Source organism: Cherax quadricarinatus, chromosome 67 (genome assembly GCF_038502225.1).
Source record: "Cherax quadricarinatus isolate ZL_2023a chromosome 67, ASM3850222v1, whole genome shotgun sequence".
NCBI lineage: Eukaryota > Metazoa > Arthropoda > Malacostraca > Decapoda > Parastacidae > Cherax > Cherax quadricarinatus.
The window spans coordinates 23,456,718-23,482,218 of NC_091358.1; the positions used below are offsets into that span (position 1 = coordinate 23,456,718).

The 25,501-nt window shown below is 40.5% G+C and overlaps 1 protein-coding gene across 1 annotated transcript in view; it reads right to left on the minus strand.

Annotated features, from left to right (window-relative positions):
• The window catches only part of LOC128699586 (glutarate-semialdehyde dehydrogenase-like), a gene marked incomplete at its 5' end in the record, with an annotated part of 55,014 nt that extends 33,780 nt beyond the window's left edge, over positions 1 to 21,234 (minus strand). The window contains 1 exon segment of the mRNA XM_053792310.2: positions 21,076 to 21,234. Coding sequence (XP_053648285.2) covers positions 21,076 to 21,234 — 159 coding nt within the window.
• Between the last annotated feature and the right edge of the window lie 4,267 nt (positions 21,235 to 25,501).

The window sequence follows — 25,501 nt, forward strand, 5'->3', positions numbered from 1 at the left end:
TATCTTGTACAAGTCAGTATTCAAATTAAATTCAGATGAGATAGACTATTCCATCTTAGTTGTTCCAAGTCAATGCAGAGAGACTGTTCTTAAAATGGCTCATGACCTGCCAGTGGCCAGACATTTCTCGCATCGTAAAACCTTAAATAAAATTAGGGAAACCTATTTTTGGCCAAAAATGTCCTCAGATGTCACTACCTATTGTAGATCGTGTCATCCTCCCGAGGTACCAGGCGAGTACCTATGGTCAAAATGCCAGTCTTTACGGTACCTTTTGAAAGAGTAGCTATTGACATCGTTGGTCCTTTATCTCCACTTTCATCTAGGGGACATAGATATATATTAACATTAGTTGATTATGCTTCGAGTTTCCCTGAAGCCATTCCCTTAAAGACCATAACTACTACAGAGGTGGCTGAAGCCCTTTTGTCCATCTTCTTCAGAGTGGGCATCCCTAGAGAAATTTTGTCTGACTGTGGGACACAATTCACATCTGACTTAATGCAACATCTATACCAACATCTGGGAGTGAAGCCTCTCTTCACCACACCCTATCATCCCAGCTGTAATGGGAGGATTGAACGCCAGCATTCGATTCTCAAGTCCATTTTAAGGAAACTTTGCTCCCTTAAACCTAAGGAGTGGCATCGTTACCTACCCTGTGCTTTGTTTGCCATGAGGGAAGTTTCCAGTGACTCTTTGGGGTTTTCACCTTTTGAACTTCTCTATGGTAGACAGGCCAGAGGCCCATTGTCCATCCTTCATGACTTATGGACTAATGAGGAGGTAAATACTGAGGTTCAGTCTTCTTACCAGTTTCTCCTTGACCTTAGATCCAAACTTGAGGAGACTTCTGACATAGTTTCGAAAAACTTAAGCTTGTCAATGGACCAGTAAAAAACATATTTTGATTCCAAAAGTCAGAGGAGAAGTTTTAAAGTAGGAGATGAAGTTCTTGTACTTTTGCCTATCAAGTCAAATAAATTATTAGTAGCATGGAAAGGTCCATATAAAGTATTAAAAATTTGTGGGAAAGTTGACTACCTCATAGAAGCCAAGGGGAAACCTAAGCTTTATCATATCAACATCTTTAAGAAATATTACCGAAGAAATTCGGTTAACTGCCTTAATAACTTTGACTTAGTTTTTCCAAACGAACTTGATATGACAACTGAAGAATGTAAGGTGTGCGTAATTGACACCTCTAACTTAGACTATGATGAAGAACTACATGACTTGGTGACTCTTGACCACTCGGGCGCAAACAACATTAATATTAATGAATCTTTGGATGACCATAAGAGACATAAACTACTTCAATGTGTGAGTAACTTTTCAGACATCTTTACTGATATTCCAGGTGTTACCTCCACTGTAGTCCATAAGATTGACTTAGTGACGGACAATCCTATCAAACGAAAATTATACCCAGTTCCAGTTCACCTTAGGGATGCATTTGACCGAGAGGTAGACAAATTATTAAAACTAAAGATCATTGAACCTTCGGTATCTGCATATTGCTCACCAGTAGTCATGGTTAAGAGGAAGGATAATTCATATAGACTTGCTATTGACTTCAGAGGCCTTAATACTATAACTCGGTGGGATGCTGAGCCTATGCCCTTAATAGATAGCGATCTACACAAATTTTATGACGCTTCCTTCTTTTCAGAGATTGATATTGTGCAGGCATATCATCAAGTAATGTTAGATCCTTCTTCTAAGCAGTATACCACTTTTCCTACACACCAAGGACTGATGCAATATAGAACTATGCCCTTCGGTTTGGTAACTGCCTGTGCTACCTACGTGAGACTGATGAGAAAGGTCTTGGGTAATATGCCAAATGTTTCAGTTTATTTTGATAACATTTACGTAATGACATCCACGTGGGGCGAACATATCCAAACATTAACATCAGTTTTGCGTAGGTTACGCTCACATGGCCTCACTGCCAAGCCGAAGAAATGCTTCCTTGGGTATAACAAGATTAGATATCTTGGACTGATACTTTCTAATAACTCTCTGCAGCCTCTCCCCAGTAAGATCAAAGCTTTATTAGAATTTAAATTCCCCAAAACCAAGAAGCTCATGCGTAGCTTTCTTGGTTCAGTAAATTTTTATGCACGGTTTATCTCGAACCTTACTGATCTTACAGGCATCTTATCCAACTTCCTTAAAAAGTCTGTGAAGGAACCTCTTGAACTCTCCGACGTAGCTCGGGAAAAGTTTAATAAAATTAAAAATTATTTATTATTATTATCACACTGGCCGATTCCCACCAAGGCAGGGTGGCCTGAAAAAGAAAAACTTTCACCATCATTCACTCCATCACTGTCTTGCCAGAAGGGTGCTTTATTTATATTTATTTATTTTATTTATTTATAATTTGAGCACACTTACAGAGGTACAAAAAAATACAGAAGAGCAGCATGCCAAAGCCACTTATACTATGCATAGCATTACGGGCTGGCTTAAAATTAACTTAAGATTAACTAAGCAATGATGAAATCAGTGAAAAACATTAATGTAAACTGATTACTATAAAGCTCAAGTGAGTATTACAAAGACAGGTCATATGGTTGCATGCATTGTTGTAAATTCAGTAGAATGGAGTATTCTGTTAGGTAGTGTATTTAAAAAATAATAAAGTTAGATTGGGTTTTAGGTTTAACATTTATGTGATATAATTGTGAGAAACATTTAAGATATACAATTTATAAGGTTCAGTTATTCAGTATTTATTTGGTTTTGGGTGAGTAAGTGATCTTTGAGAAGAGACTTGAATTTATAAACAGGTAGTGTTTCTTTTATATTTACAGGTAATGAATTCCAGATTTTAGGGCCTTTTATGTGCATTGAGTTTTTGCATAGCGCGAGATGGACACGAGGAATATCAAAGAGTGATCTGTGCCTTGTGTTATGGTCATGTGTTCTGTTGAGGTTGGCAAGGAGATGTTTGAGGGGAGGGTTAATATCAGAGTTGAGTGTTCTATGTATGTAATAGGTGCAGTAATAAGTATGGATGTTTTGTATGGTGAGTAGGTTGAGTGTATTGAATATTGGTGGAGTGTGCTGCCTGTAGTGAGAATTTGTTATCATTCTAACTGCAGCCTTTTGTTGGGTAATTAGTGGTCTGAGATGGTTACTTGTTGTTGAGCCCCATGCACAAATTCCATAGGTGAGATAGGGGTAAATAAGAGAGTGATATAGGGCCAGGAGGGCTGATTGTGGAGCATAGTACCGTATCTTCGATAGTATGCCTACAGTCTTGGAAATTTTCTTAGAAATTTGTTGTATATGTGTATGAAATTTGAGTCTATTATCAAGGTGGATTCCTAAGAATTTTCCCTCTGTTAGCTTTGTGATAGGTGATCCGTTTATCATTATGTTAAGAGGGACATCTGTAGCTCTGTTACCAAACTGAATGAAGTAGGTTTTGTCAATGTTTAGTGTAAGTTTGTTAGTACTCATCCAGGTAGATATTTTCTGTAATTCGGTATTTACAGTATTGGCTAGCGTGACTGGGCTCGGGTGGGAGAAGACGTATGTTGTGTCATCAGCAAATAGTGTGGGTTTGAGTAATTGAGAAGCATTTGGTAGGTCATTTATGTATAGGAGAAAGAGAAGAGGGCCAAGGACACTTCCCTGTGGGACACCAACTGTAATTGGTTGTGCAGAAGAGTTTGCCCCATTTGCGTACACATATTGGCTTCTGTTGCTGAGGTATGACTTGAGGTAGTTGAGGGAGTGCCCTCTTATACCATAGTGTGACAATTTTACGTGGAGCAAGTCATGGTCAACTGTATCAAAAGCTTTACGTAAGTCAATGAAGATCCCCAGTGGGACTTCTTTTTTCTCTATTGCAGTGTATATATGTTCTAGCATGTGTATGATAGCATCATTAGTATTTTTATTAGGCCTGAATCCAAATTGGCAGGGGTTGAGTATGTTTTGGGAGATAAGGTAGGAGTAGATTCGTTTATGGATTAATTTTTCGAAGATTTTTGAGAGAGGGTGTAAGTTGGATATTGGCCTATAGTTATTCAACTCTGTTTGGTCTCCTCCTTTGTGGATCGGGGTGACCCTTGCTATTTTGAGTACTGTAGGGAAGGTGGAGGATTCAATGGATTTGTTAAAGAGTGTTGCAATGATTGGTGATAGCACTTGTGACACTTTTTTGTATATAAAGGGTGGTAAGGTATTTAAATCTCCTGCCTTGTTTTTTAGTGCGTTGATAATAAGTGAGACTTCGTATGGGTTAGTCGGAGCTAGGAACAGTGTGTTCGGGTAGTTGCCGGTGAGGTAGTCATTTGGTGGGGTATCTGAGCTTGGGATTTTATTGGCAAGGTTTTGTCCTATAGTGGAGAAGAAATCATTGAGTCTGTTTGCTGTTTCTGTTGGTGGGAGTTGGGGTTCATCTGATTTTGCTAATTTTATTTCGCTATTTCGTGATATCTTTTTTGTTCCCAGAATTTCTGATAGGGTTTTCCAGGTCTTTTTTATATCACCTCGTAAGTTGGATAATCTGTTCTCATAATACAATTTTTTTGCCCTTCTTATCAGGCTGGTTAGGATTGACGAGTAACGTTTTGTTTGGTCTCTGGTTATGTGACCCATTCTGTACTGTTTTTCATATTGGTGTTTTGTATTTATGGATTTGAGAATGCTGGGTGTTAGCCAGGGACTGTTCAGTCTCTTAGCTGTCATCTGCTTAGTTTTTTTAGGGCAGTGCTTGTTATAGAGGTATTGAGTCTTTTTTAGAAAATTATTAATACATTCGTCAATATCTGTATTGATTTCTAGCTCAGTGTGCCAGTCAATGTTTGCTACTGCTGTTGTGAAGTTATTAATGGCTGCCTCATTGTGAAGTCTGAAGGTGACTTTAGTAGTGTCTTGGGGTAATTTACCAAGAGTTGTTATGAGGAAAGTAGGGTAGTGGTCTGTGGTATTATCTGTAATTATGCCTGATTTTAAAGGGGATATGGTGTTGGTCCAGATGTGGTCAAGTAGGGAAACACTAGTCTCTGTAACTCTTGTAGGTTTTGTTACTGTTGGTAGCAACATACAGTTACTCATTGTGTTTGTGAATTCAGTAACGTGTGGGTCCTGGTCTTGCACTACAGTTTTTAAACTGCAACATTAACACCCCTCCTTCAGAGTGCAGGCACTGTACTTCCCATCTCCAGGACTCAAGTCCGGCCTGCCGGTTTCCCTGAATCCCTTCATAAATGTTACTTTGCTCACACTCCAACAGCACGTCAAGTATTAAAAACCATTTGTCTCCATTCACTCCTATCAAACACGCTCACGCATGCCTGCTGGAAGTCCAAGCCCCTCGCACACAAAACCTCCTTTACCCCCTCCCTCCAACCCTTCCTAGGCCGACCCCTACCCCGCCTTCCTTCCACTACAGACTGATACACTCTTGAAGTTATTCTATTTCGCTCCATTCTCTCTACATGTCCGAACCACCTCAACAACCCTTCCTCAGCCCTCTGGACAACAGTTTTGGTAATCCCGCACCTCCTCCTAACTTCCAAACTACGAATTCTCTGCATTATATTCACACCACACATTGCCCTCAGACATGACATCTCCACTGCCTCCAGCCTTCTCCTCGCTGCAACATTCATCACCCATGCTTCACACCCATATAAGAGCGTTGGTAAAACTATACTCTCATACATTCCCCTCTTTGCCTCCAAGGACAAAGTTCTTTGTCTCCACAGACTCCTAAGTGCACCACTCACTCTTTTTCCCTCATCAATTCTATGATTCACCTCATCTTTCATAGACCCATCCGCTGACACGTCCACTCCCAAATATCTGAATACGTTCACCTCCTCCATACTCTCTCCCTCCAATCTGATATTCAATCTTTCATCACCTAATCTTTTTGTTATCCTCATAACCTTACTCTTTCCTGTATTCACCTTTAATTTTCTTCTTTTGCACACCCTACCAAATTCATCCACCAATCTCTGCAGCTTCTCTTCAGAATCTCCCAAGAGCACAGTGTCATCAGCAAAGAGCAGCTGTGACAACTCCCACTTTAAGTGTGATTCTTTATCTTTTAACTCCACGCCTCTTGCCAAGACCCTCACATTTACTTCTCTTACAACCCCATCTATAAATATATTAAACAACCACGGTGACATCACACATCCTTGTCTAACCCCTACTTTTACTGGGAAAAAATTTCCCTCTTTTCTACATACTCTAACTTAAGCCTCACTATCCTCATAAAAACTCTTCACTGCTTTCAGTAACCTACCTCCTACACCATACACTTGCAACATCTGCCACATTGCCCCCCTATCCACCCTGTCATACGCCTTTTCCAAATCCATAAATGCCACAAAGACCTCTTTAGCCTTATCTAAATACTGTTCACTTATATGTTTCACTGTAAACACCTGGTCCACACACCCCCTACCTTTCCTAAAGCCTCCTTGTTCATCTGCTATCCTATTCTCCGTCTTACTCTTAATTCTTTCAATTATAACTCTACCATACACTTTACCAGGTACACTCAACAGACTTATCCCCCTATAATTTTTGCACTCTCTTTTATCCCCTTTGCCTTTATACAAAGGAACTATGCATGCTCTCTGCCAATCCCTAGGTACCTTACCCTCTTCCATACATTTATTAAATAATTGCACCAACCACTCCAAAACTATATCCCCACCTGCTTTTAACATTTCTATCTTTATCCCATCAATCCCGGCTGCCTTACCCCCTTTCATTTTACCTACTGCCTCACGAACTTCCCCCCCACTCACAACTGGCTCTTCCTCACTCCTACAAGATGTTATTCCTCCTTGCCCTATACACGAAATCACAGCTTCCCTATCTTCATCAACATTTAACAATTCCTCAAAATATTCCCTCCATCTTCCCAATACCTCTAACTCTCCATTTAATAACTCTCCTCTCCTATTTTTAACTGACAAATCCATTTGTTCTCTAGGCTTCCTTAACTTGTTAATCTCACTCCAAAACTTTTTCTTATTTTCAACAAAATTTGTTGATAACATCTCACCCACTCTCTCATTTGCTCTCTTTTTACATTGCTTCACCACTCTCTTAACCTCTCTCTTTTTCTCCATATACTCTTCCCTCCTTGCATCACTTCTACTTTGTAAAAACTTCTCATATGCTAACTTTTTCTCCCTTACTACTCTCTTTACATCATCATTCCACCAATCGCTCCTCTTCCCTCCTGCACCCACTTTCCTGTAACCACAAACTTCTGCTGAACACTCTAACACTACATTTTTAAACCTACCCCATTCCTCTTCGACCCCATTGCCTATGCTCTCATTAGCCCATCTATCCTCCAATAGCTGTTTATATCTTACCCTAACTGCTTCCTCTTTTAGTTTATAAACCTTCACCTCTCTCTTCCCTGATGCTTCTATTCTCCTTGTATCCCATCTACCTTTTACTCTCAGTGTAGCTACAACTAGAAAGTGATCTGATATATCTGTGGCCCCTCTATAAACATGTACATCCTGAAGTCTACTCAACAGTCTTTTATCTACCAATACATAATCCAACAAACTACTGTCATTTCGCCCTACATCATATCGTGTATACTTATTTATCCTCTTTTTCTTAAAATATGTATTACCTATAACTAAACCCCTTTCTATACAAAGTTCAATCAAAGGGCTCCCATTATCATTTACACCTGGCACCCCAAACTTACCTACCACACCCTCTCTAAAAGTTTCTCCTACTTTAGCATTCAGGTCCCCTACCACAATTACTCTCTCACTTGGTTCAAAGGCTCCTATACATTCACTTAACATCTCCCAAAATCTCTCTCTCTCCTCTGCATTCCTCTCTTCTCCAGGTGCATACACGCTTATTATGACCCACTTCTCGCATCCAACCTTTACTTTAATCCACATAATTCTCGAATTTACACATTCATATTCTCTTTTCTCCTTCCATAACTGATCATTTAACATTACTGCTACCCCTTCCTTTGCTCTAACTCTCTCAGATACTCCAGATTTAATCCCATTTATTTCCCCCCACTGAAACTCTCCTACCCCCTTCAGCTTTGTTTCGCTTAGAGCCAGGACATCCAACTTCTTTTCATTCATAACATCAGCAATCATCTGTTTCTTGTCATCCGCACTACATCCACGCACATTTAAACAACCCAGTTTTATAAAGTTTTTCTTCTCTTTTTTAATAAATGTATACAGGAGAAGGGGTTACTAGCCCATTGCTCCCGGCATTTCAGTCGCCTCATACGACACGCATGGCTTACGGAGGAAAGATTCTTTTCCACTTCCCCATGGACAATAGAAGAAATAAAAAAGAACAAGAGCTATTTAGAATAAGGAGAAAAACCTAGATGTATGTATATATATATATGCATGTGTGTGTCTGTGAAGTGTGACCAAAGTGTAAGTAGGAGTAGCAAGATATCCCTGTTAACTAGCGTGTTTATGAGACAGAAAAAGAAAACCAGCAATCCTACCATCATGCAAAACAGTTACAGGTTTTTGTTTTACAGTCATCTGGCAAGACGGTAGTACTTCCCTGGGTGGTTGCTGTCTACCAACCTACTACCTATTAAAAAATATCTTCTCAAAAGACCCTATACTTAAGATTCCAGATCTTAATAAAACATTTTGTTTAAGAACTGATGCCTCCAATACTGGCTTAGGTGCAGTGTTACTACAATACCATGATGGTACTCCCTTTCCTGTATCCTTCCTAAGCCGGAAACTCCTTCCCGCAAAAACGAGATACTCCACCATAGAAAAGGAATGTTTAGCCCTTGTGCGGGGTATCTCCAAACTTAAATTTTATTTGCTGGGAAAAGAATTCATTTTAGAAATGGACCAAAACCTTTGATATACCTAGAAACTTTTAAGGGAACCAACAGCCGCCTCTTGAAGTGGACATTGGCACTCCAGGCTTTTAAGGTCCATATTGTGTACAGTGGACCCCCGCATAGCGAACGCCTTGCATAGCGAACAATCCGCATAGCGAACGCTTTGTTCGCCAAAATTTTGCCCCGCATAGTGGACAAAAACCCGCTCAGCGACCTTCGTCCGAGACGCGTCCATTGTTTACCAGCCAGCCTCCGCGGTAACATTCAAGCATACACTCGGAATATTTCGTATTATTACAGTGTTTTCGGTGCTGTTTCTGGAAAATAAGTGACCATGGGCCCCAAGAAAGCTTCTAGTGCCAACCCTGTGGTAAAAAGGGTGAGAATTAGTATGGAAATTAAGAAAGATTTTGAAGGGTTTGGGGCTAACCCTGAGAAGCCTATGCCAGTTGTGGAATCCATTGTGCCTACTTCAAAAATTAAGGAAATGTGTGCACAGTGGGTTGAACTGCAAACCTTTATGGATGAAAATCACCCTGACACAGCTGTTGCAAGCCGTGCTGGTGACTATTTCAATGACAATGTTATGGCCCATTTTAGACAAATCGTAAAGGAACGGGAGGTACAGAGCTCTATGGACAGATTTGTTGTGCGACAGAGGTCCAGTGACTCTGAAGCTGGTCCTAGTGGCATTAAAAGAAGAAGGGAAGTAACCCCGGAAAAAGACTTGCTACCTCAAGTCCTAATGGAAGGGGATTCCCCTTCTAAACACTAACACTCTCTCCCCCCTCCTCCCATCCCATCAATCATCACCAGATCTTCAATAAAAGTAAGTGTCATGTAATTGTGCATGCCTTTTTCAGTTTGTGTGTACTAAAATTAACATTTTTTTGTGGTAAAAAAAATTTTTTTTCATACTTTTGGGTGTCTTGCACGGATTAATTTTATTTCCATTATTTCTTATGGGGAAAATTAATTCGCATAGCGAACATTTCGCATAACGACCAGCCCTCTTGCACGGATTAAGTTCGCTATGCGGGGGTCCACTGTATATCAATGGTTCATCCAATTATTTCTTTGACTGGTTAAGTCGTGACAGTCAGTAGATTTGTTGCCTTACGCGACTTCCACATGTTAGAACTTTTTCCTCGCCTATTCTTCTTATACTCCTTGACTATAAGTCTTGGTATGGGGGAGTGTGAGGGAAAAGTTCAATAGATAGGAGTAGCGATATAGTAACAATAGTTTCATTGCCGGCTACTTGTTAAGGTAGGGTAAGTCCAGCCCCAGCTATTCCCCCCCCCCCTTTTCCCCCTCCCCGAAAGCGATAGTTTGCTTGCCGGCTACTTGTTAAGGTAAGGTAAGTCTAACTCCCACTATTCCTGCCTTTTCCCCCCCCCCACCCCGAAAGTGATAGTTTGATTGCCGGCTGCTTGTTAAGGTAGGGTCAGTCTACCTTCCGCTATCCCTTCCCCTCCTTCTGGCCCCCCCCCCCAAAAGGTGACGTGTGGGACTCCGGTCCAAACAGTAATCACTGGACTCACAGCTCCCAGCACTACTGTAAGTACATGCCTACCTTGTATTCTAATGGATTTATTGGTTGAAAGCTTCACTTTTGACCAATAATAAACTTAGTCCTTTCAGTCTTGCTCTAAGTTGACTGTTGTAATAATCACCACGTCTTTTAGATATTGTACTTATCATGGAGAGTGATTTCTTAAGCAGTGGGTAACCTGTCTATCTTTCCAGCTTAGATGACAGAGAGGGTCACCTGCCAATCAACGAGTAGAATTGAAGGAGATGTACTAACGTTCTGAGATGTCCCAAATTTTGATCCACTTACCTGTTTGTGTATGCAAGTAGCAAGATATAACCCTTCATCATTGCAGTGGAGAAAACCTGCTTTCCTGTCATCTGGAAGGATTATTGAAAATCTGTGAAGAACGAGCCGGTGAGTTGTCATCAACACCTGCGACCCCCCCCCCCATCATCAGCAACAGCTACGATTTCAACAACACGCAGTGTCACCAACACCAGACACCCACGTTTTATATACATTTATATTAGCGTTGAATTCAGTTATCATTTATATTTTTCATTTTCTTTTAAGGTAGGATCAATATTTCATATTTAAGTGTTTTATATCTTATATTTTCTAAATAATGAAGTGTTTGTGTTTGTCAGTTTTTTGTTCTTTTTCTATTCATTAATTTTCCTGAGGAGGAGCCAGCTTTGGTAATACTGACTGAAGTTGTTACAGAGCTGAGTAAGCCTTCACAAAGAAGAAGTAGTAGTAGTCGTATAGTAGTAGTAATAATAGTATAGTAGTAGTAATAGTAGTATAGTAGTAGTAGTAGTAATAGTAGTAGTAATAGTAGTAGTAGTAGTAGTAATAGTAGTAATAGTAGTAGTAATAGTAGTAGTAATAGTAGTAGTAATAGTAGTAGTAATAGTAGTAGTAATAGTAGTAGTAATAGTAATAGTAATAGTAGTAGTAGTAATAGTAGTAATAGTAGTAATAGTAGTAGTAGTAATAGCAGTAGTAATAGTAGTAATAGTAGTAGTAGTAATAGTAGTAGTAGTAATAGTACTAGTAGTAATAGTAGTAATAGTAGTAGTGATAGTAGTAGTAATAGTAGTAGTAATAATATTGTTCCCTTGAAGCAAGAAAAAAAAAGTCTACCCCATGACAGTGACAAGATAAGGGGAGATAACATCTGATAAGAGCTGACGTTTGATGAGCGTAAACGAGGGTGGGGGAGGGTGCAGCTGATAAGAAAAGATTAGATGACCATCGCCCTCCCTTTATTTTTGCTGGTACACAAACATTTCTGTCTGTCTATTTGTCTGTCTGCCAAGCTCCCTGTCTATCCATCTAGCTCTATGTCTCAGAGAGAGCCACAAGACTGTGTCATCATCATGTTTACTCACATCTTCAAGCTGAGTTTGGCACTGTCTGGATTTTTTGGGTTATCAAAGGTAATTTACAATATGTATACAGTGGACCCTCGACTAACGCTATTAATCCGTTCCTGAGAGCTCATCGTTAGTCAAAATAATCGTTAGTCAAGTTAATTTTCCCTATAAGAAATAATGGAAATCACATTAATCCGTGCAAGACACCCAAAAGTATTGAAAAAAAAATTTTTAACACATGAAATATTAATTTTAATACACACAAACTGAAGAAGACATGCACAGTTACATGACACTTACCTTTATTGAAGATCTGGTGATGACTGATGGGATGGGAAGAGGGGAGTGTGTTGATGGTCTTAGTGTTTAGAAGGGGAATCCCCTTCCATTAGGACTTGAGGTGGCAAGTCCTTTTTCGGGGTTACTTCCCTTCTTTTAATGCCACTAGGACCAGCTTGAGAGTCACTGGACCTCTGTCGCACAACATATCTGCCCATAGAGGTCTGTACCTCCCGTTCCTTTATGACATTCCTAACGTGTTTCACATTGTCAGTGTCACCATTAAACACTTGTTCAGGTTTCAGTCCTTCACTGTCTATGTACTCTGTGAGGGAAAAGTTCAATAGATAGGAGTAGCGAGGGAATATATAGTAACAATAGTTTCATTGCCGGCTACTTGTTAAGGTAGGGTAAGTCAAGCTCCCGCTATTCCCGCCTTTTTTTTCCCCCTCCCCGAAAGTGATAGTTTGCTTGCCGGCTACTTGTTAAGGTAGGGTAAGTCAAGCTCCCGCTATTCCCGCCTTTTCTCCCCCACCCATAAAGTGATAGTTTGATTGCCGGCTGCTTGTTAACGTAGGGTCAGTCTAGCTCCCACTATCCCTTCCCCTCCCTCTCCCCCCCCCGAAAGGTGATGTGTGACGCTCTGGTCAAACAGTAAATCACTCGACTCACAGCTCCCAACACTACTGTAAGTACATGCCTGCCTTGTATTCTAGTGGATTTATTGGTTGAAAGCTTCACTTTGGACCAATAATAAACTTAGTCTTTTCAGCCTTGCTCTAAGTTGACTGTTGTAATAATCACCACATCTTTTAGGTATTGTACTTATCTTGGAGAGTGATTATTTAAGCAGTGGGTAACCTGTCTATCTTTTCAGCTTGGATGACAGAGAGGGTCACCTGTCAATCAACAAGAAGAACTGACGGAGACGGACTAACATCCTGGAGACGTCCCATATTGGATTTAATTACCTGTGCACCTGTATGAAATTGCAGGATGTAACCCCACATCATTGCAGCGGTAAAGAACCTGCTTTCCTGTCATTGGGATAGAATACTCACGGCGATACTCTGTGAAGAACTAGCCGGTGGTGGTCACCAACACCTGCGACCCCCCCCCCCACATCAGCAACGGCTAAGATTTCAACAACACGAAGTGTCACCAACACCAGACACCCCAATATATATATTAGCGTTGAGTTCAAATGTTATTTTATTCATTTCATTTTTCATTTTTCTTTCAAATAGGATATACCTGTCATGTTTTATTGTTTTATGTTTGCTTTAATAAATAATAAAGTGTTTATCTTTGTTAATTATTATTTCGTTTTCTATTCATTAATTTTCCTGAGGAGGAGCCAGCTTTGGTAATACTGTCTGAAGTTATTACAGAGCTGAGTAAGCCTTCACATACTCCTTGAATTCCTGCACATATTTTTCAGCTGCTTTTTGGTCCAAACTGGCAGCCTTACCATGCCTTATCACACTATGTATGCTACTACGATTCTTAAATCTCTCAAACCAACCTTTGCTGGCCTTAAATTCACTCACATTACCACTAGTTGCTGGCATTTTTCTAATTAAATCGTCATGCAACTTCCTAGCCTTTTCACATATGATCGCTTGAGAGATGCTATCTCCTGCTATCTGTTTTTCGTTTATCCATACCAATAACAGTCTCTCAACATCTTCTATCACTTGCAATCTCAGTTTTGAAAACATAGTTGCACCTTTGGCAAGAACAGCTTCCTTGATTGCTGTTTTCTTGGCCACAATAGTAGCGATGGTTGATTGGGGTTTTGTGTACAGCCTGGCCAGCTCGGAGACATGCACTCCACTTTCATACTTAGCAATGATCTCTTTCTTCATATTCATAGTAATTCTCACCCTTTTTGCTGTAGGGTTGGCACTAGAAGCTTTCTTGGGGCCCATGGTGACTTATTTTGCAGGTGCAATCACTAAAAAGGCTGTGATAATATGAAATGTTCCGATTGTATGCTTGGAAGTGACCGCGGTGGCTGGCTGGCTTGTAAACACTGGCCAGAAGTGGACGCGTCTCAGACGGAAGCAATAGTGTTTGTCGAGTTTTTTAGCGCTAATCGAGGCAAAATTTTTGCAATAAAATGTATCTCTAGTCAGATTTATCATTAATTGATGCCATCGCTGGTCGAGGGTCCACTGTACATATAAAATAACATTTTTACTTACCTTTATTGAAGACTGGTAATGGCATCTGGAAGATAGGAAGGAGGAGAGAGGGAGTTGGGGTTAGTGTTTGGAAGGAGAATCCCCCTCCATAAGGACTTCAGGTAAAGCCCTCTCTGGGGTTACTTCCCTTCTCTGTCTTTTAATGCCACTAGGACCAGCTTGAGAGTCACTGGACCCCTGTCTCACAAAATAACTGTCCACAGTCCTCTGTTTATGGTGCCTCTTTAACATTTCCCTAAAATGGGGCATGGTTCTGTCACTGAACTTGTTGCAAAGATGGCTTGTTTCAGCTTGCTCAGGGTGCTACTTCCGCACAAACATTTGGACATCATTCCACTTGGCACAAATCTCCTTAATCTTTGAAGAAGGCACCTCATCCACTCCCTATATTAACACCTTTTGCAACGTCAGCTTCCTTGATTTGTTCTTTCTTTGACAGGACAGAACCAATGGTCGACTTGTTTTTCCCATACATCCTGGCAAGCTCAACAAGTCCCACACCACTCTCATACTTCTGTATTATTTCCTTCTTCACATCTATGGTGTTTCTCACTTTCTTTACCACAGGGATACCACTAGCAAGTTTCTTTGGGCCCATGGCAGCTTATTTCAGTCCCACAAGCACTAAACAAAACGAAATAATCGTAAAATGCGTGAATGAGAGCGCAGGTTAGTGTTCACTCAAGCATAAACAAAGCTAGACTGCTCACGGCGCCTGCGTGGGGACGCGGACAGAGCGGGCGGCAGACAGGTCCCGTACCCGGCGGTCCGAAAATAGGGGCGCGTTTGATAATAGGGACACAGTTTGTCCGAAAAAATGGTCCTATTTTCGAAACGTTCAATATGTGATACTTTCAATTTTTGAGGTTCCACTGTATATCAATAGAAGTAAATTACAGTAAAAATAATGAAATAATGATTGTACATTACATTACAGTACTATGAAGGTAGTTTAAATAGCAAAGGTTTGACATTATGCCCTACCCAGTATGACGGCAATTTCAAAGGTTTGACTTACGTCCATTTTGACTTACGACCAGTTGGTCGGAACCAAGCTCGGTTGTAAGTCAGATGGTACTTGTATTTAGCAAGTTCAGGCTTTTGAAAAGTGATGGGGTGTGCTGTTAACACAGAAGCTGGTAATCATCCACACAGCAGCTTGCTGTTGGGTTATTAACCCTTTGAGGGTCGACAGGCCCTCTCCGAAACTCGTTCTCAGGGTCGGCCAAATTTAAAAAAAAAAAAATTATTTTCTCTTATGAAAAGATAGAGAATCTTTTCCCGATCATAAAGACACCAAAAGTTTGAAATTTGATAGAAAACTTACAGAATTATGCTCTCGCAAAGTTAGCGGTCTCGGCGATGTTTACGCATCGGCGATTTTGCCCACTTTGAGCCCCATTTTCGGCCAATTTCACTGTACTAGTCGACAAAAAACATGAATATTTCGCTAGAACTCCATTTTTTCTATCGAATGGATGCAAGAAACCACTCATTTATGAAATTCAACTATCCAGTACAGTGGTCAGAATTTAGCAATTTTGCCAATTTCACACAAATTTCAAAAGATGCCAATTTCGGAATAGGGTCCAGAATAAACAAGAAAGACATTCCTGGCACTAAAATGACATTTCCTCTAGTCATTAGTCATGTCTCAAGTCCCCTCTTATATTCTTTTGCTTTCCACTTTGAATTTTTATTTTCACAAAAAATATAAGATTTACTGTTATGCAGACTACTGCATTAGTGTAAAAAATGGTATAAATATTATTGGTGCACTTGTGAAAGAATATTAGACTCACCAGTTGACGTGTATTGCATGCTTGGCACGATTTGTTTACTTTTGAAGTTTGGTAAAAATCGAACATTTCTGCTACTTTGAGCTCAATTTCAAGGCACCTTTCTTTGTAAAACCAGTCAAAATCATCTCAATTTCTGTAATATGTCTTCCATTCTATAAAATGAGACCAAGAAAACTAGAATACAACAATAAATACCATACGAAAATACACTGCAAAGTCGCTGATTTATTAAAAAAAAATGGTCAAAGTTTTTTTTTTCTCATTATGCACTGTGTGCTGCAGGATTTTTTTTTAGACTGTGCACACTGACCACATAGACCCATTCTTTCATATGAAGGCCTACCAGCTTTCTCCCACTAGATTTGAGGCCGCTAGAATTTATGAGTACTAGTACGTCAAAAACCCCTACTCGTAAAACGTACTAGTACGACGAAAACCCTCAAAGGGTTAAAGGTTTAAGGTGGTTGGCTGTGGTTGATCCCTAGGCATAAATACCATAGGTGAGGTAAGAATATAATAACGAGTGGTATAGGGTAAGGAGTGTTGTTTGGGGTACATAGTATCGTATCTTGGAAAGGATGCCTACTGATTTGGAAATTTTCTTGGATTTGTGTTTAATATAGAAATGAAATTTAAGATTACAGTCAAGGAGAAGAAATTTACCCTCAGTGTATCTTGATACAGTGGACCCTAGTTTTTCGTAGTTAATCCATTCCAGAGTGTAACTAATGGCAAAATTGACGATTTGCAAAATCATTTTCCCCATAAGAAATAATGTAAATCCAATTACTGTAATCCGTTCCAGACCAAAAGCATTAAAAATTTTTTTTTACATGAATATAGATTTACATACAAGGAAAACAATGAGACATGAAGAATAAAACAATAATAACATCACACTTACCTTTATTGAAGACTTGTTGGTGTATGAATAAAATACTGTGGTCCCTCGCTTTTTGTAAGCATCGGAAGACATAATTTTTGAAAATCTTAACTTTTTTCGTCAAAACAATGACTCGTGAATCCTAGTTTGACTCACAAATAATCGTTCATCCCAGACGCGAACCCATGCGTCGAGCGGCCCCACACTCCATTCCCACCCAATGTGCCATTGTTTATCAATGAGTGAGGACGATCCCATACGTTCATACGATACATTTCATAATACAGTGGTCCCTCAATTGTCCTTAATCCGTTCCTGGAAGTGGGACTATTATTGAAATAGACGATTTTCGAATAAATTTTCCCCATAAGAAATAATGTAAATACAATTAATCCGTTCCTGACACCCAGAAGTATTAAAACCAAAAAATATTTTACATGAAATATAGATGTAGTACATAAACAATACAATGGGACATGATGAATGAAACATTAACAGCATAACACTTACCTTTATTGGTGATTCTTCTTAGTGTATGGAAGACTGGAGGAGGAAATCCCCACTAGCATTAGCACAGAACATGAGCGTCAGCCTGTCTTTCAAAGGCTTGAGTCCTGGCAGTGCCTTTTCTTCCTGAGTAATGTAGGTTCTCTTTAGCATTTTCTTCCAAAAGAGGCCTGTTTCGCCACAATTGAACACTTGTTCAGGTTTCAGTCCTTCAGCCTCTATGTACTCCTTGAATTCCTGCACATATTTTTCAGCCGCTTTACCAAAGGGGTGGCACTAGAAGCTTTCTTTGGAGCCATGGTGGCTTATTTATCAGTTGCAAGCACTAAAATGATTGGAATATTATGAAATGTATCTATCACAAAAATATGTATCGTATTATTGTGATAGATAGATAAGCCGTAGAGTTGATATTAGCGTAATTCTTCAACAATAAACTCGCCTCCCCTCCCTCTGCCATACACCAAGAGTCTTCATTAAAGGTAAGTGTGATGCTAAATGTTCATTTATACATTGTATTAGTGCTTTACATTTATTTGTAATTCTTTTCTGCATGTAAATCTATATTTAAGCTAGGGAAGTGGCTAGGGAAGTGACCCCTGATAAGGACTGGGTACCTAGAATCCTTATGGGGATCCTTATGGAGAGGGATTCCCCTTCCAAACAATAACCTCTCTTCCCTCTCTCCTCCTCCTTGTCTTCAATCCATCAACAACAGTCTTCAATAAAGGTAACTGTCACGCTGAATGCTCATTCTTTTGTGCATGTAAATCTATCTTTAAGGTAAAAAAAATTTTTTTGTTGATACTTCTGGGTATCTGGAATGAATTAATTTGATTTACATTATTTCTTATGGGGAAAATGGTTTCGCAAATCGTCAGTTTCAATAACAGTCACACTCTCTGGAACGAATTACGAAAAATGAGGGACCACTGTATGTCATTACGTATGTTAGGAATTGTAGCAGCAGCAGGGGAGTGTGTTTGGAGATAGGACAAGATAGTCCTTCAATATGACACTAACATTAACTCTATGGCTTATTTATCTATCACAATTCATCTAATATGACATAATAAACAATATTAATAACACTGAAAGGGTTAAGTTCTTCCTGTGTTTCTTGGCTCCTGTATGAGCCCTTAAGCTTAAGTTCGGTATTTTCTGAAGGCATCCTTGTAACTGATCACTTCATGCTGGTCAGGAGCCCTGCACATACATGTCTGTACCTCTTTTATGTTGTGATCTGAGAGTATACTGTCTTTGATACTGTTATATTTTGTATCAGGCAATCATTATTAACACATGTGAGAGAATGGGTCTCCATGGTCAGTGTGCACCATATAAAAAAAATCGGGGAGCCAGTGGTGCTTTGTGGGAATGCCATTTCAGTTGTCCATTTTCAGCATGTCTAGCGGTAAGAAATATGTGATTCCCCAGCAAATCTGGGACTCTTCTCTTCCCAAGTGATGCTCTAACACAGATGGAAGTGTCAGTGAAGATCAATTTCATGATTTGGAGGAGTTTAAGACCAAAAGCAATGGAGGAGGTGGAGGGGGAGGAGGGGAGGAAGAGGAGGAGGAGGGGGAGGAGGGGAGGAAGAGGAGGAGGAGGGGAGGAAGAGGAGGAGGAGGGGAGGAAGAGGAGGAGGAGGGGAGGAAGAGGAGGAGGAGGGGAGGAAGAGGAGGAGGAGGGGAGGAAGAGGAGGAGGAGGGGAGGAAGAGGAGGAGGAGGGGAGGAAGAGGAGGAAGAAGAAGAAGATGTAATAATATTGTTCCCTTGAAGCAAGAAAAAAAAAAGTCCACCTCATGACAGTGACAAGATTAGGGGAGATAACATCTGATAAGAGCTGACTTTGATGAGCGTAAACGAGGGTAGAGCTAAGGAAATATTACATGACCATCGCCCTCCCTTTGTTTTTGCTGGTACACAAACATTTCTGTCTGTCTATTTGTCTGTCTGTCAAGCTCCGTCTGTCCATCTAGCTCTCTGTCTCAGAGAGAGCCACAAGACTGTGTCATCACTTTTACTCACATCTTCAAGCAGAGTATAGCACTTTGTCTGGATTTCTTGGGTTATCCTAGGTAATTTACACTATGTATACTTGTATTTATGTGTACCTGTGAGACAGAGATAGGCAGACAGATAGAAAGAGAGATAGATTGAAAGATATAGAATGAGGGAGAAAGATAATTAGATAGAATGGAGGAGGGGAAGCAGCATCCAACACCATTGTTTTGACAGGCGGGAGGGGGAGTGAGTAATGAGACAATATGTCACTTTGACAGCTGCCGACTTCTGACTCAAAACAATTATAAGCCACACACTCGCACACAAGACAAGGAAGAGGAGGAAGAGGAAGAGGAAGAGGAGGAAGAGGAAGAGGAAGAGGAAGAGGAAGAGGAAGAGGAAGAGGAAGAGGAGGAGGAGGAGGAGGAGGAGGAGGAGGAGGTTTGTTTGTTTTTATAAACAAGTTTTGTAAACAATATATTGATAATTATGTTTGTGTGCTTATTGTGTTGTATACGAGTGTATATATGTACATTGCACCTCACTTTGGTCTCATAGGCCATATAAGTTATGTGAAAAAATAAAATAGTGAAAAAAACAAAAAACCTTCAATTACAAGTAAACTAAAGTTTACCGGGTGAGCGGCAGTTGCCGCTGTTGCCATACGCGGCTCATTTTCTGCAAACTTCACGGCTCTATATCTCGGTAAGTACCGATGGCAAAAATTTTTTCTTTGGACTAAAGCACTCAGAAAAATAATCTTAACATTTTCATAAGAAAAAATAATTTTTTTTTTGAATATTTGGCGACATAGAATGACAGTTTCAGAGAGGGGCCTGAAACAGTCAAAGGGTTAAATAATCACTCTCCATAAGTACAATACCTAAAAGACGTGGTGATTATTACAACAGTCAACTTAGAGCAAGGCTGAAAAGACTAAGTTTATTATTGGTCCAAAGTGAAGCTTTCAACCAATAAATCCACTAGAATACAAGGCAGGCATGTACTTACAGTAGTGTTGGGAGCTGTGAGTCGAGTGATTTACTGTTTGACCAGAGCCCCACACGTCACCTTTTGGGGGGGGGGAGAGGGAGGGGAAGGAATAGTGGCAGCTAGACTGACCCTACGTTAACAAGCAGCCGGCAGTCAAACTATCACTTTAGGGGTGGGGGAAAAAAGGCGGGAATAGCGGGAGCTTGACTTACCCTACCTTAACAAGTAGCCGGCAATGAAAGTATTGTTACTATATATTCCCTCACTACTCCTATCTATTGAACTTTTCCCTCACATGGGGGTGATCTCTGCTAAAACATTATTTGCTACATTCCTCCATTTTAGGCATCTTAAGTTGAAATCACCCAACAGCAAGATGTTTGGGGCAGGAGTTGGGAGATTTTTCAGACAGTGGTCAATTTCCAAAAGTTGTTCTTGGAATTGTTGGGAAGTTGCATCAAGAGGCTTGTATACAGCCACAATAACAAGTTCTTTTTTTCAATCTTTACTGCCAAAACTTCAACTGTAAGTCCTGGAGGCATTGACCCCCAGGACACACATGCACACACACATTATGACTTGACCCCTGCAATCACAATTAGGTGAGTATACACTAACCCTCTTGAGCTGAGCCACATTGATGAGAGGACCAATATTAACTTGGGGGTGAGAACCATCACCAACCACCAGTCTCTCAGCCACTTCTGTTGTCAGAGTCTTCACAAATGTCTCGTACACACTGTCTTCCACTAACACCCTATTGGCACTGATGCAAGCCTGCAACATAAGAACAAAAGAATGGAGGAACACTGCAGAAGGCCTACTGGCCCATACAAGGCAGGTCCTTATCAAAATGACCTCTACCCAAAGCTACCCAAGAATTTACTCCCATACCCAATGACACAAATCAAACCCAGCCCCTCCCACTCATATATCTGTCCAATCTCTTTTCAAAGCTACCCAAGGTCCTAGCCTCGATCACGCTACTGGGAAGATTGTTCCATGCATCCACAACTCTGTTAGAAAATCAGTACTTACCTATGTCCTTTCTAAATCTAAATTTATCCAACTTACACTTATTTATCCAACATATTACACTTATTACCATACATTGTCTAGCAATAGTACTGTTGGCACTGATAGTTGTAGCTACAGTTAGAGTAAGAGGTAGATGGGAAAAGAGGAAGGTGGCAACAAGTAAGAGGGAGGTGAAAGTGTATAAACTAAGGGAGGAGGAAGTTCGGGCGAGATATAAGCGACTATTGGCAGAAAGGTGGGCTAGTGCAAAGATGAGTAGTGGGGGGGTTGAAGAGGGTTGGAATAGTTTTAAAAATGCAGTACAGTGGACCCCCGGTTAACGATTTTAATCCGTGCAAGAGGGATAATTGTTATGCGAAATAATCGTTATGCGAATGAATTTTCCCCATAAGAAATAATGGAAATAAAATTAATCCGTGCAAGACGCCCAAAAGTATGAAAAAATTTTTTTTTACCACATGAAATGTTAATTTTAATACACACAAACTGAAAAAGGCATGCACAATTACATGACACTTACTTTTATTGAAGATCTGGTGATGATTGATGGGATGGGAGGAGGGGAGAGCATTATCTTCTTACTGTTTAGAAGGGGAATCCCCTTCCATTACGACTTGAGGTAGCAAGTCCTTTTCCGGGGTTACTTCCCTTCTTCTTTTAATGCCACTAGGACCAGCTTGAGAGTCACTGGACCTCTGTCGCACAACAAATCTGTCCATAGAGCTCTGTACCTCCCGTTCCTTTACGATTTGTCTAAAATGGGCCACAACATTGTCATTGAAATAGTCACCAGCACGGCTTGCAACAGCTGTGTCAGGGTGATTTTCATCTATAAAGGTTTGCAGTTCAACCCACTGTGCACACATTTCCTTAATCTTTGAAGTAGGCACAATGGATTCCACAACTGGCATAGGCTTCTCAGGGTTAGCCCCAAACCCTTCAAAATCTTTCTTAATTTCCATACTAATTCTCACCCTTTTTACCACAGGGTTGGCACTAGAAGCTTTCTTGGGGCCCATGGTCACTTATTTTCCAGAAACAGCACCGAAAACACTGTAATAATACGAAATATTCCGAGTGTATGCTTGGATGTTACCACGGAGGCTGGCTGGTAAACAATGGGACGGGCGGCACATGTGAGGGCACATTGGACGCGTCTCGGACGAAAATCGGTGAGCGGGTTTTTAATCGGTATGCGCGGCAAAAATTTTGCGATAAAAGTAATCGGTATGCGGAAAAATCGCTATGTGATGCCATCGTTATGCGGGGGTCCACTGTATTAGAATGTGGGGCAGAAGTTTGTGGCTATAGAAAGGTGGGTGCAGGAGGAAAGAGGAGTGATTGGTGGAATGATGAAGTAAAGGGTGTGATAAAAGAGAAAAAGGTAGAGGGGGAGAACCAGGGACAGAGACAGGGAGGGTAAAATGAGGAGGTGGAAGATGGGTAGGAGGTGTTAACGGACCTTTTTTTTTGACTTTTGAGAAGTTTTTACAAAGCAGAAGTGTTTTAAGAAGAGCAGAGTATATGGAGAGTAAAAGAAAGGTGAAGAGAGTGGTGAGAGAGTGCAAAAGGAGAGCAGATGATAGAGTGGAGAGGCACTGTCAAGAAATTTTAATGAAAATAAGAAAAAATTTTGGAGTGAGTTAAACAAGTTAAGAAAGCCTAGGGAAAGTATGGATTTGTCCATTAAAAACAGAGTAGGGGAGTTAGTAGATGGGGAGAGGGAGGTATTAGGTAGATGGCGAGAATATTTTGAGGAACTTTTAAATGTTGAGGAAGAAAGGGAGGCGGTAATTTCATGCACTGGCCAGGGAGGTATACCATCTTTTAGGAGTGAAGAAGAGCAGAATGTAAGTGTGGTGGAGGTACGTGACGCATTACATAGAATGAAAGGGGGTAGAGCAGCTGGAACTGATGGGATCATGACAGAAATGTTAAAAGCAGGGGGGATATAGTGTTGGAGTGGTTGGTACTTTTGTTTAATAAATGTATGAAAGAGGGGAAGGTACCTAGGGATTGGCAGAGAGCATGTATAGTCCCTTTATATAAAGGGAAAGGGGACAAAAGAGATTGTAAAAATTATAGAGGAATAAGTTTACTGAGTATACCAGGAAAAGTATACGGTAGGGTTATAATTGAAAGAATTAGAGGTAAGACAGAATGTAGAATTGCGGATGAGCAAGGAGGCTTCAGAGTGGGTAGGGGATGTGTAGATCAAGTGTTTACATTGAAGCATATATGTGAACAGTATTTAGATAAAGGTAGGGAAGTTTTTATTGCATTTATGGATTTAGAAAAGGCATATGATAGAGTGGATAGAGGAGCAATGTGGCAGATGTTGCAAGTTTATGGAATAGGTGGTAAGTTACTAAATGCTGTAAAGAGCTTTCATGAGGATAGTGAGGCTCAGGTTAGGGTGTGTAGAAGAGAGGGAGACTACCTCCCGGTAAATGTAGGTCTTAGACAGGGATGTGTAATGTCACCATGGTTGTTTAATATATTTATAGATGGGGTTGTAAAAGAAGTAAATGATAGGGTGTTCGGGAGAGGGGTGGGATTAAATTATGGGGAATCAAATTCAAAATGGGAATTGACACAGTTACTTTTTGCTGATGATACTGTGCTTATGGGAGATTCTAAAGAAAAATTGCAAAGGTTAGTGGATGAGTTTGAGAATGTGTGTAAAGGTAGAAAGTTGAAAGTGAACATAGAAAAGAGTAAGGTGATGAGGGTATCAAATGATTTAGATAAAGAAAAATTGGATATCAAATTGGGGAGGAGGAGTATGGAAGAAGTGAATGTTTTCAGATACTTGGGAGTTGACGTGTCGGCGGATGGATTTATGAAGGATGAGGTTAATCATAGAATTGATGAGGGAAAAAAGGTGAGTGGTGCGTTGAGGTATATGTGGAGTCAAAAAACGTTATCTATGGAGGCAAAGAAGGGAATGTATGAAAGTATAGTAGTACCAACACTCTTATATGGATGTGAAGCTTGGGTGGTAAATGCAGCAGCGAGGAGACGGTTGGAGGCAGTGGAGATGTCCTGTCTAAGGGCAATGTGTGGTGTAAATATTATGCAGAAAATTCGGAGTGTGGAAATTAGGAGAAGGTGTGGAGTTAATAAAAGCATTAGTCAGAGGGCAGAAGAGGGGTTGTTGAGGTGGTTTGGTCATTTAGAGAGAATGGATCAAAGTAGAATGACATGGAAAGCATATAAATCTATAGGGGAAGGAAAGAGGGGTAGGGGTCGTCCTCGAAAGGGTTGGAAAGAGGGGGTAAAGGAGATTTTGTGGGCGAGGGGCTTGGACTTCCAGCAAGCGTGCATGAGCGTGTTCGATAGGAGTGAATGGAGACCAATGATACTTGGGACCTGACGATCTGTTGGAGTGTGAGCAGGGTAATATTTAGTGAAGGGATTCAGGGAAACTGGTTATTTTCATATAGTCGGACTTGAGTCCTGGAAGTGGGAAGTACAGTGCCTGCACTTTAAAGGAGTGGATTGGGATGTTGGCAGTTTGGAGGGATACGTTGTGTATCTTTATACGTATATACTTCTAAACTGTTGTATTCTGAGCACCTCTGCAAAAGCAGTGATAATGTGTGAGTGTGGTGAAAGTGTTGAATGATGATGAAAGTATTTTCTTTTTGGGGATTTTCTTTCTTTTTTGGGTCACCCTGCCTTGGTGGGAGACGACCGACTTGTTGAAAAAAAAAAAAAAATAACTTAACATGTTACATGTAGTAGGTTGGTAGACAACAACCACTCAGGGAGGTACTACCATCCTGTGATAGTAGGTTGGTAGATGAACAACCACCCAGGGAGGTACTACCATCCTGTGATAGTAGGTTGGTAGACAAACAACCACCCAGGGAGGTACTACCATGCTGTGATAGTAGGTTGGTAGACGAACAACCACTGAGGGAGGTACTACCATCCTGTGGTAGTAGGCTGGTATATATGTGGTAGTAGGTTGGTACATACGTGTACATATACATGTTTTTTT